This window comes from Mandrillus leucophaeus, unplaced genomic scaffold (genome assembly GCF_000951045.1).
Source record: "Mandrillus leucophaeus isolate KB7577 unplaced genomic scaffold, Mleu.le_1.0 Scaffold401, whole genome shotgun sequence".
In the NCBI taxonomy this organism is placed as follows: domain Eukaryota; kingdom Metazoa; phylum Chordata; class Mammalia; order Primates; family Cercopithecidae; genus Mandrillus; species Mandrillus leucophaeus.
This window is the reverse complement of record NW_012104266.1, coordinates 660,149-673,281: the sequence shown is the minus strand read 5'-3', so window position 1 is coordinate 673,281 and position 13,133 is coordinate 660,149. Positions and strand designations below refer to the sequence as shown.

The window sequence follows — 13,133 nt, the reverse complement described above, 5'->3', positions numbered from 1 at the left end:
CTCGCTGGTCGGGCTGCAGCAGCTGACCAGCACCGATCGTCCGGCACTCCCCAGTGAGATGAACCCAGTACCTCAGTTGAAAATGCAGAAATCACCGGTCTTTTGTGTCGCTCGCGCTGGGAGTTGGAGACTGGAGCTGTTCCTATTCGGCCATCTTGCTCCGCCCCCCTTGGTCTTTCAAAGTGCTGGAATTACAGTTGTGAGCCACTGTGCCTGGCCCTTGTTCTTTATTTCTAAGTGTTTTCTTCTTTTTGATGCTGTTATAAAGGGACTTGTTTCACTTTTATTTTCAACTTACTCATTGCTGCTATATAGAATTGGCCAGGCATGGTGGCTCACTTTGGGAGGCGAAGGCCAGAGTATCACTTGAGCTCAGGAGTTTGAGACCAGCCTGGGCAACATAGTGAGACCTTGTCTCTAATAAATAAATAAATAAATAATTGATTTTTGTATATTGATCTTGATGAACTTGCTGATTAGTTATAATGGCATTTTACTGGATTCACTAGGAATTTTATTCACAAGATTATGTCATCTTGTGAATAAGATTGATGTTTTTATTCTTTTTGATGCTATTGTAAATGGAATTGTTTTCAGAGCTTCAAAACACTTAAAGCAAAAACTGCTAGAACTAAAATGAGCAATAGACAAATCCATAACTACTTGGAAACTTCAATATTCCTTTCTTAGTAATCAATAGAATAGGTCAACAAATACTCAATAAAGATATAGAAGACGTGAGCAACACTATCAGCCAACTTGACCTAATTGACATTTAGAACACTCTACCCAACAACAGCAGAATACAGTTTTTTCAAATTCACAAGGAACATTCATCATCGTAAGCCATATTCTGAACCACGAAACAAACTTCAAAAAATTTAAAAGTATTGAAATCATAAAATTATTGAAATATCCAAGTATTTTCTCTGACCACAATAGAGTTATATTATACATCTCTAATAAAAAGTTATCTGTAGAACCTTCCAATATTTGGAAATTAAACAACATACTTTAAAATAATCCAATGGGCCAAAGAGGAAGCGACAAGGGAAATTAGGAATTTTTTTTAATTGAATGAAGATGAAGACACAACATATAAAAATGTTTAGGATACAACTAAAGCAGTATCTAGACAAATGTATATAGCATTAAATGCTCCTATTAGAAAAAGAAAAAAGAAAGGTCTCAAATAATCTAAGTCTCTACCTTAAGAAACTAGAAAAAAATGAGCAAATTAAACCCAGTCAAGCAAAAAGTAATAAAAATAAGAGCACAAATCATTAAAATTTAAAACAGAAAACAGTAGATAAAGTCAATGAAACCAAAAGGTTTTTTCTTTTGAAACAATCAATACAATTGATAGACCTCTAGCCAGGCAAATCAAGCACAAATTAACAATATCAGGAATAGATGTGGAGACCTCACTAGAGATCCTACAGACATTTTAAAAGGTAATAAGAGAATATTATGAACACTTTTATGTCCATGAATTTAGAATTTTAGGTGAAATGTACAAATTTCTTGAAAGTCACAAACTACCATAGCTCCCTCAAGAAGAAATATATACTCCTATGCCTATTAATTAAATTCATACTTTAAAATCTTCCAACAAAGAAAACTGCACTGAAGAATTCTACCAAACATTTAAAGAAGATGTAATACCAACTCTATATAAACTCATCCAGAAAGGAGGGCACAATTCCCAGTTCATCTTATAAGACTATTATCCTGATACCAGTAGTAGACAAAGACAATGTAAGATACTGCAGACCAAGATTCCTCATGAAAATAGATGCAAAACATAGATGCAGAAAAGTAAAGATAGTTGCTACCTTGGTTGGATGGTATTGACCGGAAAGGAGCACAAAGGAACCTTCTGTATAGTTTTAAGTGTTTGTTATCACAATCTAGGTAGTTATTACACGGGTTTAAACACATGTAAAAACTCGTCAAGCTGTTTAAGGTTAGAGTACTTCTTTCAGTTTGTTGTCTATATGTCATACCTCAAAACATTTTTCAATGTTCAATCTACCAAGAAGGATGAATGAAAACTGTCTCACGTAGTTTGGTGTATGACACCTGACATGAAATTCTTTCTATGCTGATGCCCAAGAAATTCTGTCGACTAATGAAACAGTTTGGAAACTCTCCTCTATTCTGCTTAAAATAAAATCACTGTTAGTTTATACAGCACTGTATCTTCTGGTTAACTCAACCATTAGGGTGAGCACCAGCCCAGTTGAAAGTTCACAAGAAGCAAGTAAACATTGGATTTGAATTAGAATCAATAATATCTGCGGGTTTTCTCAGGCTGATTAGAAGCATCGTGGCAATTGTTTGAGAAAATATAGGTAGTTCTAGTGAATGCACTACAGAATGTTGGAAGTAGTGTTGAGCTTGTAGATTTAAAATGTGTTAGAATCAAATAAAAAACCAAAAATAAAATTTAGAATCTGTCTACAGCAGTGAAGTTGACCTTCAAATTGTAAGTAAAATTAATTTTTCTTAGAAGGAAAACCTCTCCAGTTAGTGAGATTACAACCAAAGAGAATAATAAAATATAATCACAAAGAATGTTGCATTTTTGCCTCTTTCTTAGGGACCTTCTCAAATGATTCATGTGAGAAATTGCTTCTGCTGTACGAGTTTGAAGTTAGAGCCAAATTGAATGATCCATTACTGGAAAGCTTCCTGGAATCAGTGTGGGAGCTGCCTCATTTAGAAACTAAAACATTTGAAACAATTGCAAGTAAGAGCTATATTTATGCTTTTGTAAGGCTGGTGGCCATTTCTATCGTATGACTTTTTTTCTTCTCTTTACTCCTCTTTCTTACCTCCAGGTAGGAAATAATTTTTCCTCATAGCACTTTGTTTCTCCTTCTCTAACGCCATTCTTAGACTATTTTGTATTATGATCATTTGTGCATTTATCTTCTTCACTCTATGAGATTATAATCTCTTTAGGGTCATAAACAATAATTATTTAATTTGTACTTACAAACCCTAGCGACGTTCATTGCTCCTAATAGGTGCTCAATTTTTTTCTGTGTGGAATTTAATTGTGTAACTACACAATAGGGGGAGCTCAAACTTTAGAAAGTTTTTCTGGGCTAGCTAGAAATAACTGAATGCTTCAACAATCAAAAGTGATGCAATCTTAGCAGTTTGTTGAAATGTACAGAGAAATACTGGTAATATTTTTTAACACAACTGCCACTCTCAAATTTCAGGCTGAACTTTAAGTGGGTTTGGGGGCTTAGAGCCTCTTTGGGAGTACACTGCAGGAAACAGCCTAATTTTCTTCCCTTTTTGTCTCTCACCCTCTTCAGGAGCATGTGTGTGGTTAATAAAAATATTAGGTAGCTCCAAGTGCACAAGAGTCACATTTGCCTTTCCTTGGTCTTGCCAAGACAGAATTCCTAGAGCCATGGAGCAGATGATATATACTTTATAGACATGTGACAGTGACCACTGCTCCTTGTATAACGGAACTCCAATTCTAAAAATCTGTTAAATGCATGTGGAAGTCTTAGGGTTAGTTATCTCTGATACTCCCTTGTCAAGTGTTTCCTATTTTTAGTATCAGATAAAAATAGGACATTTTAGTACAAACCTGTTTTGATTAGTGCCCTTTTACTGATCTGCTTTCTGTTTCCTTCTTAGTGTGCCCTTCCTTGACTCTCATTCATAAGATTATTGCTTCACCTGTATGACTGAGTGCAAGGTCATAGAAACAGTAGGTTTTCTGTTGATGTTTGCTGAATAAAGGATGTTACCTGGTAATCCCACCATGCTACTCTACCCAGAAAATAGAAGCTATTTCCAAAAGCAACTGTAGATTTATCATTTATAAAATTCATTGTTGTTTATTTTTGTTCATCTGTTTCAGCCCAGTTTCATTAGAGAAAGCAAGTGGTAGCCTGGGATGAAAACTGTGATGGGTGACATTATGATGTTCACAACCTTTTTCCTTTTCTTCCTCTAGTAATAGCAATGGAAAAGCCTGCACACTATCCTTTAATTGCTCTCAAGGCCTTGAAAAAGGCTTTATTGCTCTACAAAAAGGAAGAATCAATTGATGTATCACAATACAGGTTAGTAAATACAATTCGAAACTTAATCCAGCCTTTTTGATAGCCAAAAGAACTATAGTCAATGCCTCATAAGTAACCAATCATTCTTAATTGACCCAACTTAAGAGATGATCTGGGGATGATCTGGGGGCACTCCTGTGGACAGCTCCATACTGAGAGTTGTATTACAGACCAATAATCATTTAGCAAAGTCAAGGAGCTTGCTTTTCCCAAAGGAGAAAAAAAAAGGGGAAAAGTTGCTTCTTTGTGTGAATCTGTGTATATAATAAAACTGCTAAGTACCTTTCTTTCTTTGTTTCATCACTAAATAATATTCCAAATGTACAGGAAAGTACAGAGGTTAATATAACAAACACCAACGTATCCACCACCCAGATGTATTTGTTTTATTTTTAGAGATGGAGTCTCGTGTTGTTGCCCAGGCTGGATTCAAACTCCTGGCCTCAAACGATTCTCCACCTCAGCTTCATGAGTAGCTGGGATTACAGGCACACAGCACCCAAATTTAACAAATGTTAACATTTTGCTATGTTTGCCTCATTATTTTTCTAAGCACTTTAAGCACTGATAAGTGCTGTATAAAATATTATCTATTGGAGACTTTTTTGTTTTCTGTGTCCAGACATGGGGAAAAATAGATGTTGTGTGACTTTTTTGTCTGGAAAACATCATTACAGTCTCCCTGTGTTAAGGCACGAAAGACAGTTCTTGTGGAATCGTTCCACTTTAAACCCCAGTTCCCTTGCCCATTTGAGGAAGTACCAAGATGCTTTAAAATGCCTGTAAATTGAACCAGCTCATAAAATATAATAGACAGCCACAACTCCTTCGTGCGGGAAACTAAAAAAAGAATGAAAGACAACCATAGGCATGAAAAAAGAAAGGAATGGTCAACCTGTTTTACAGCTTCAAAAATCTGTCTTCTGAGGTTGGAGGCCAGATAAAACCGAGGGAAGAACAGAAGTGTTTTGAAGCTGTTAGTCTGGGATGAGATCCAGATTTTACTTATCTTAGCCATGAAGCCAATGATTTCTTTCCTTATGGGATGAGTTTTCTCTTTTTGATTTTCAGCAAATGTATGCACAACTTGATTAACCTCTCAGTGCCAGATGGGGCGTCGAATGTAGAGCTCTGTCCCCTGGAAGAAGTTTGGGGCTATTTTGAAGATGCTCTGAGCCACATTAGCCGCACTGTAAGTCAAATAGTGATATTAAACTTTCAGTTAATTTTAAAGAACTGAACTGTCTTGTGTACTATAAATTATATACAATAATGCTTTCTGATATGAGTTTTATGATAAATTCATATTACAATTTTGTAGTTACACACTACAGAATTTTCCTGGGTTTTCTGAAATATAAATAGTTGAAAGTAGACATTTTCTAACACAAGTATATTATGGATTAGGTCCAAATAGCAGTACCACCAGGCATTTTGAATTATTTTATATTTTCAAATCATGGTGGGATGATTACTTCCTCTGTGATGATATGAACCTTTTGAAAAAAGTTATTGCTATTCCCATCCTTTCCCAGAAGCAGGTGATAGAGTAGAAGGAACATTGAAGACCTGTATTCTAGTCCCTCCTCTGCTGATTTCTTTTTCTTTTCTGTGCAGGTTTATTCAGTGGTTTTAAAATTAGGTTTCTTGAGGTATAATTTACATATCATAAAATTCACCATGGCTTGTGCACAATTCAGTAAATTTATAGAGTTGTGCAACTATCACTACAATCCAGTGTTTTTTAATTTTAAAAATGTTTTATTTTTAATTTTTGTGGGTACATAGCGGTGTATATGTTTATGGGCTACATGAGATATTTTGGTACAGGCATATAATGCATAATAATCATATCAGGATAAATGGGGTATCCATCACCTCAAGCGTTTATCCTTTGTGTTACAAGCAATTCAATTATACTTTTAGTTTTTTAAAATGTACAATTAAATTATTGTTGATTATAATCACCCTGTTGTGCTATTAAGTACAGATCTTATTCATTCTATTTTTTGTACCTATTAACCATTCCCACATTTCCCCCACCCCTCCTCTGGTAACCATCTCTCTATTTCTCTCCCCAACAGTTCAATTATTTTAATTTTCAGCTTTCACAAATAAGTGAGAACATGTGAAGTTTGCTTTTTTGTGTGTGCTGGGCTTATTTCACTCAATATACTCATCTCCAGTTCCATCCATGTTGCTGCAAGTGACTGGATCTCATTCTTTTTTTATGGCTGCATAGTTCTCCATTGTGTATAGGTACCACATTGTCTTTATCCATTCATCTGTTGACGGACACTTAGGTTGCTTCCAAATCTTAGCTATTGTAAACAGTGCTGCAACAAACATAGGAGTGCAGATACCTCTTTGATATACTGATTTCCTTTCTTTTGGGTGTATATCCAGTAGTGAGATTGCTGGATCATATGGTAACTCAATTTTTAGTTTTTTGAGGAACCTCCAAACTGTTCTCCATAGTGGTTGTACTAATGTACGTTCCCACCAACAGTGTGTGAAGGTTCCCTTTTCTCCACATCCTTACCAGCATTTGCTATTGCCTGTCTTTTGGATATAAGCCATTTTAACTGGGGTGAGACAATATCTCATTGTAGTTTTGATTTGCAGTTCTCTGATGATCAGCGATAGTAAGTACCTTTTCATATGCCTGTTTGCCATTTGTATGTCTTCTTTTGAGAAATGTCTATTCAGATCTTTTCCTTATATTAAAACTCAATTTTTAGATTATTTTTCCTATAGAATTGTTTGAGCTCTATGTATATTCTGGTTATTAATCCCTTATCAGAGAAGTAGTATGTAAATATTTTCTCTTATTCTGTAGGTTGTCTCTTCGCTTTGTTGATTGTTTCCTTTGCTGTGCAGAAGCTTTTAAACTTGATGTGATCCCATTTGTCCATTTTTTATTTGGTTGCCCATACTTGTAGGATATTGCTCAAGGAATCTTTGCCTACTGCAATATCCTGGAGAGATTTCCCAATATTTTCTTGTATTAGTTTCATAGTTTGAAGTGTTAGATTTGAGTCTTTAATCCATTTTGATTTGATCTTTGTATAAGGCAAGACATAGGGATCTCAAGTTTCCTTCTTCTGCATATTGGATATCCAGTTTTCCCAGCACCATTTATTGAAGAGACTCTCCTTTTCCCAAAGTATGTTATTGGCACCTTTGTCAAAAATGAGTTCACTGTAGATGTATGGATTTATTTCTGGGTTTGCTATTCTGTTCTACTCTGCTGAGCTGCCTGGGGCTGGAGGAGGGGTGATACAAGCACCCTTGTGGCCACTACCACTGGAACTGTGCTGGTCAGACCTGAAGGCAGCACAGCACTGGGTCTCACCCAAGGCCCACTGTAACCACTACCTGGCTACCACCTATGTTTGCTCAAGGCCTTAGGGCTCTACAGTCAGCAGGTGGTGAAGCCAGTCAGGCTGTGTCCTTCCCTTCAGGGCAGCGACTTCCCCCTGGCCCCAGAGATGACATGCAGGAGCCAGGGCCTGGAGTCAGAAACCCTAGAAGTCTACCTAGTGCTCTATTCTACTGCAGCTTAGCTGGTATCCAAACCACAAGACAAAGTCTTTCCCACTGTTTCCTCTTTCCACACGCAGAAGAGTCTCTCCCCATGGCCACTACCATCAGGTGGTGTGGGGAGTTCTGCCGGGCTACTGCCAGTGTTCACTTGAGGCCCAAGAGCTCTGCGGTCAGCTTGTGGTGAATGCTGCCAGGCCTGGGACTCATACTTCAGAGAAGTGGGCTCCTCTCTGGCCCAGGACAGATACAGAAATCCCATCCAAGAGCCAAGGCCTGGAACCAGGGACCCTAGGAGCCCACTTGGTGCTCTAACCCACTGTGGCTGAGTTAATATCTAGGCTGCAATACAAAATCCTCTTTACTCTTCCCTCAGCTTTTCTCAAGCAGAAGGAGTCTCTCCTCATAGCCACCACAGCTGGGAGTGTACTGGGTCACAACTGAAGCCAGCATGTCTCAGAGTCTCACCTAAGGCCCACAGTATGTACTACCTGGCTACTGCTGCTGATCATTGAGGACCAAAGTGCTATTTAGTCAGCAGGTGATGAATCCTGCTGAGACTGGGTCCTTCCCTGGAAGGCAGTGGGTACGCTTTAGCCCAAGGTGTGTCTCAAAATGTTATCTGGGAACTAGGGCCTAGAATGGGGCCCTCATGACTATGCCAAGTGCCCTATCCTACTGTGGCTGAGCTGGTATCCAAGATGCAAGACAAAGTCCCTCTTAAGCTTCCCTCTCCTCTCCTCTAGTAGAAGGAAGGGGTCTCTTTTGGAGCTGCAAACTGCACTGCCTGGGGTTGAGGGAGGAGTGGTGCAATCACTGCCTTGGCTGCCCTGGCTGGTGTCTCACCAGGTTGCATGTCCCCCAGATGCACTGGCTCCAAGCCCAGCACAGCACTAGGATTTGCCCAGGAGTTGCAGTCCTTGTGGCCTAGACTGCCTCTCAAATTTATTTAAAACCCCAGGGCACTTTAGCTCTCAGTGGCAAGGCTTGTTGGAACTCAAGTTCCAACCACTGGGATGGACAATTGCTCTCTAGCTAGGGCTGGTCTAAATACTCCCTTCATGAGAATCAGTTGAGTTCTGCCCAGTGTTACTTTCCGCTGTGACAGGGCAGCACAGAGTTCCAAGCAAGATCCCACAATCACTGTGGTCTCCCTTCCCCAAGCACACAGATTCGCCATGCCATGCAGCCACTGTTGGGGCATAGGAGGGGGTGGCATTGGCAATTCAAGATTGTCTTTCCTACACTCTTTAGTGGCTCTTTCAGTGATATGAAGTTAAAACCAGGTGCTGTGATCACTCACCTGATTTTTTATTCTTAATTTTTGTGCAGATAGTTATTAAATTTGGTGTTCCTGCAGAGAGGATGATTGGTGGAGGCTTCTATTCAGCCATCTTGCTCCATCCTTCCTCCCACAGTCCAGTTTTAGAACATTTCCATTACCCTAGAAATTTCCCCCTTGCCCATTTACAGACAATTCTTGCTCCCACCTTCAGCTCCAGGCAACCACAGATCCGCTTTCTGTCTCTGTAGATTTTCTCTTTCTGGACACTTCATATAAATGAAATTATATAATACATGGCCTCTTGTGTCTGGCTCATTTCATTGAGCATAATGTTTTTGAGGTTGATCCATGTTGTGGTATTATCAGTATTCCATTCCTTTTTCGTTTGCTGAATAACATTCTAGTGAATGGATATAACACACTTTGTTTATCCATTCATCAGTTCATAGATATTTGAGTTGTTTCCACTTTTTGGCTATTATGAATAATGCTACTATAAACATTCATGTGCAAGTGTTTTTGTGAACATATGTGTTTAATTCTCTTGAATATATACCTAGGAATGGAATTGTTGGGTCATCAGGTAACTCTAGATTTAACTTTTGGAGGAGCTGCAGTCTGTTTGCCAAGGTGGCCATACCATTTTACATTTTCACTAGCGGTGTATGAAGATTCCAATTTCTCTACATTCTCAACACTTATTATTGTTCATCTTTTCTTTTTTTGTTATAGCCATCCCAGTGGGTGGGGAGTAGTAGCTCATTGTGGTTTTGATTTATATTTCCTTGATGACTAATGGTGGTGATCATTTTTTCATGTACTTATTGACTGTGTATTGTGTTTGGATAAATGTCTATTCAATTATTTTCCCATTTTTAAAATGGAGTTTTTATTGAGTTATAAGAGTTCTTTATATATTCTAGATACAAGTCCTTTACGAGATATATGATTTGGAAGTATTTTCTCCTAGTCTCTGGCTTGTCTTTTCATTTTCCTCAGGGTATCATTTGAAGAGCCAAAGTTTTTAATTTTGATGAAGTCCAATTTATCAATTTTTTCTTTTGTGGGTAATGTTTTTGGTCATGCTGAGAAATCTTTGCCCAACCCACGTTTACAAAGATTTTTTTCCTATGTGTTTTTGTAGAAGTCGTATACTTTTATCTCTGACATGTAACTCTATAATTCATTTTAAAGTTCGTTATAGTGTGAGCTAAGGGTCTAAATGATGTTTTGTTTGTTTCCTGTTGCATGTTAGTATCACTCCTCTGCTGTTTGACTTCAGTTTTCACATTTGTAAAGTGGGAATAATACCTGATCTGACTCTCCCACACTGGAGTTGTAAAGATCAATGAAAATAATGTATGTTTTGTAAACTTTAACAGCTTGTATACATGTAAGGCAGTATTGTTATTATAAGAGAGCTATAAAACATTAAGAGCACTACATGCCTTGCTTAAAGTTCCACAGAAAGCCATTATTTGAGTCCATGTTAATATCTGAGGATCCTGACTGCTCTTGACTCAACTACTTCTTAATATATAAATATAGTCATGTGCCACATCATGACATTTCATAATATATAATGGTGGTCCTGTAAGATTATAATGGAGCTGAAAAATTCCTGTCACCTAGTGACATCGTAGCCATCATAAGGCAACACATCACTCACATGTTTGTGGTGATGCCAGTGTTAACAAAACCTACTGAACTGCCAGTCATATAAAAGTACAGCACATACAATTAGATACAGTCCATAATTCTTGTTAGTGATATAACAAATTACTATGTTGCTGTTTCATGTATTTACTATACTTTTATCATTATTTTAGAGTATATTCCTTTTACTTATAAAAGAAAGTTAAAACTGTAAGGCAGCTTCAGGCAGGTCCTTCAGGAGGTATTCCAGAAAATGGCATTATCATCCTAGGAAATGACAGCTCCATGTATGTTTTGCCCAGGAAGCCTTTCCAGCAGGACAAAATGTGGAGATGGGAGACAGTGATATTGATGATCCTGGCCCTGGGTAGGCCTAGGCTAATGTATGTGTTTATGTCTTAGTTTTTAACAAAAAGTTTTTAAAGTTTTTAAAAAAATTAAAAATAGGAAAACGCTTATACAATAAGGATATAAAAATATTTTTGTACAACTGTATAATGTATTTGTGTTTTAAGCTAAATGTTATTACAAAAGAGTCAAAAAGTTGGGGTTTTTTTGTTTTGGTTTGGTTTTTTTGAGACAGAGTCTCGCTCTGTCACCCAGGCTGGAGTGCAGTCTCGGCTCGTTGCAACATCTGCCTCCTGGGTTCAAGCAATTCTCCTGCTTCAGCTTCCAAATAGCTGGGACTATAGGTGCGCGCCACCACACCCGCATAATTTTGGTATTTTTAGTGGAGATGAGGTTTCACCACATTGGCCAGGCTGGCCTCAAACTCCTGACCTCAAGTGATTGGCTCACTTCAGCCTCCCAAAGTGCTGGGATTACAGGCGTTAGCACTGTGCCTGGTCAAAAACAAATTTTTTTTTTTAATTAAAAAGGTTTTTTGTTTTTTGTTTTTTGTTTTTTGTTTTTGAGATGGAGTCTCGCTGTCACCCAGGATGGAGTGCGAGGGCGCGATCTCGGCTAACTACAACCTCTGCCTCCCAGGTTCAAGTGATTCTCCTGCCTCAGCCTCCCAAGTAGCTGGGATTACAGGCATGTGCCACCACGTCTGGCTAATTTTGTATTTTTAGTAGAGACAGGGTTTCACCATGTTGGTCAGACTGGTATCAAACTCCTGACCTCAAGTGATCCACCCACCTTGGCCTCCCAAAGTGCTGGTATTACAGTTTATAAAGGAAAAAAGTTGCAGTAAGACAAGTTCAATTTATATTTACATATTTTTTGAGACAAAGTCTCTCTCTGTCACCCAGGCTGGAGAGCAGTGGCACAATCTCAGCTCACTGCAGCTTTGACCTCCCAGGTACAATCAATCCTCCCACCTCAGCCTCCCGAGTAGCTGAGACCACATGTGCGCACCACCACACCTGACTAATTTGTCTGTATTTTTAATAGAGACAGGGTTTCACCATGTTGCCCAGGCTGGTCTTGAACTCAAGTTCAAGTAATCTGCTTAAGTAATCTGCCTGCCTTGGTCTCCCAAAGTGCTGAAAATACAGGTGTGAGCCACCACGCCTGGCCAAAGGTTAATTTATTATTAAGAAAGAAAAATACCCTTTAATAAACTGAGTGCAGCTTAGGTATACAGTGTTTATAAAGTCTACAGTAATGTACAAGAATGTCCTATACCTTCATGTTCACTCACCACTCACTCACTGACTCACCCAGAGCAACTTCTAGTCCTGCAAGCTCTATTCATGGTAAGTGCCCTATAAAGGCATACCATTTTTTTTATCTTTCATACCACATTTTTCCTCTACCATTTCTATGTTTAGATACACAAATACTTACCATTGGGTTACAGTTGCCTACAGTATTCAGTACAGTCACATGCTGTATGGGTTTGTAGACTAGGAGCAATGGGCTTTACCATATCGCCTAGGTGTGTAGGAGGCTATACCGTGTAAATTTGTGTAAGGACACTTCTGTGATATTCACACAATGATGAAATCACCTAATGATACATTTCTCAGCTTGTGTCCCCATTGTGAAGCGAGACATGACTATCTGCAAATCACAACAGATGGTGGAACATTATAGCAGGGTGACAATCTGATACAAACTAGCATTGACTTACCAAAGCCTAGAATTCTCCTGGAGATGTGTAATTATGGCCTGTGTGAATTTAAGTTTAAAAATAAAAACTTCAACATTGGACATTTGGATTATTTATTTTACTGTCTTCTCGGATGAACAGGAAATTCTATTTCTAAGCTATGAGCCTCCTCTGGACCTTTCAGGTGTGTTTGCCATAGTGACCAATACAAACTGAAATTAGATTGTACTATAACTCCAAGTTGATCAATTTCCATAGTCTCTCTATAAGGCCAAAATTTCTCTGTGCATTTTGTTTTTGCCACTTTCATTCTGTCCAATATATTGCTATATTGCAGTTCCAATTCTCTGGCTCTTGGTTTACCTGTTAGAGAGCTTAATGTTTTTCTACTTTTCTCATGAGTTTCCCATCCATTTATTGCTCATCCCCTGAAACAAGACTGGATAGTTAGCTTTTAAATGCAGTGATTAATTTTTTTTTTTTTTTTTTTTTTTTT

General features: G+C 38.2%; 1 protein-coding gene across 2 annotated transcripts in view; it reads left to right on the top strand.

The window, feature by feature from the left end:
* Positions 1-13,133, top strand: part of TEX11 (testis expressed 11) — a 360,505-nt gene that overhangs the window by 334,195 nt on the left and 13,177 nt on the right. For both annotated transcript variants that reach the window (XM_011992031.1, XM_011992030.1), the window contains 3 exons: positions 2,603-2,752; positions 3,989-4,097; positions 5,169-5,289. In XM_011992031.1, the coding sequence (XP_011847421.1) occupies positions 2,603-2,752; positions 3,989-4,097; positions 5,169-5,289 (380 nt within the window). The remainder of the gene's footprint in view (positions 1-2,602; positions 2,753-3,988; positions 4,098-5,168; positions 5,290-13,133) is intronic.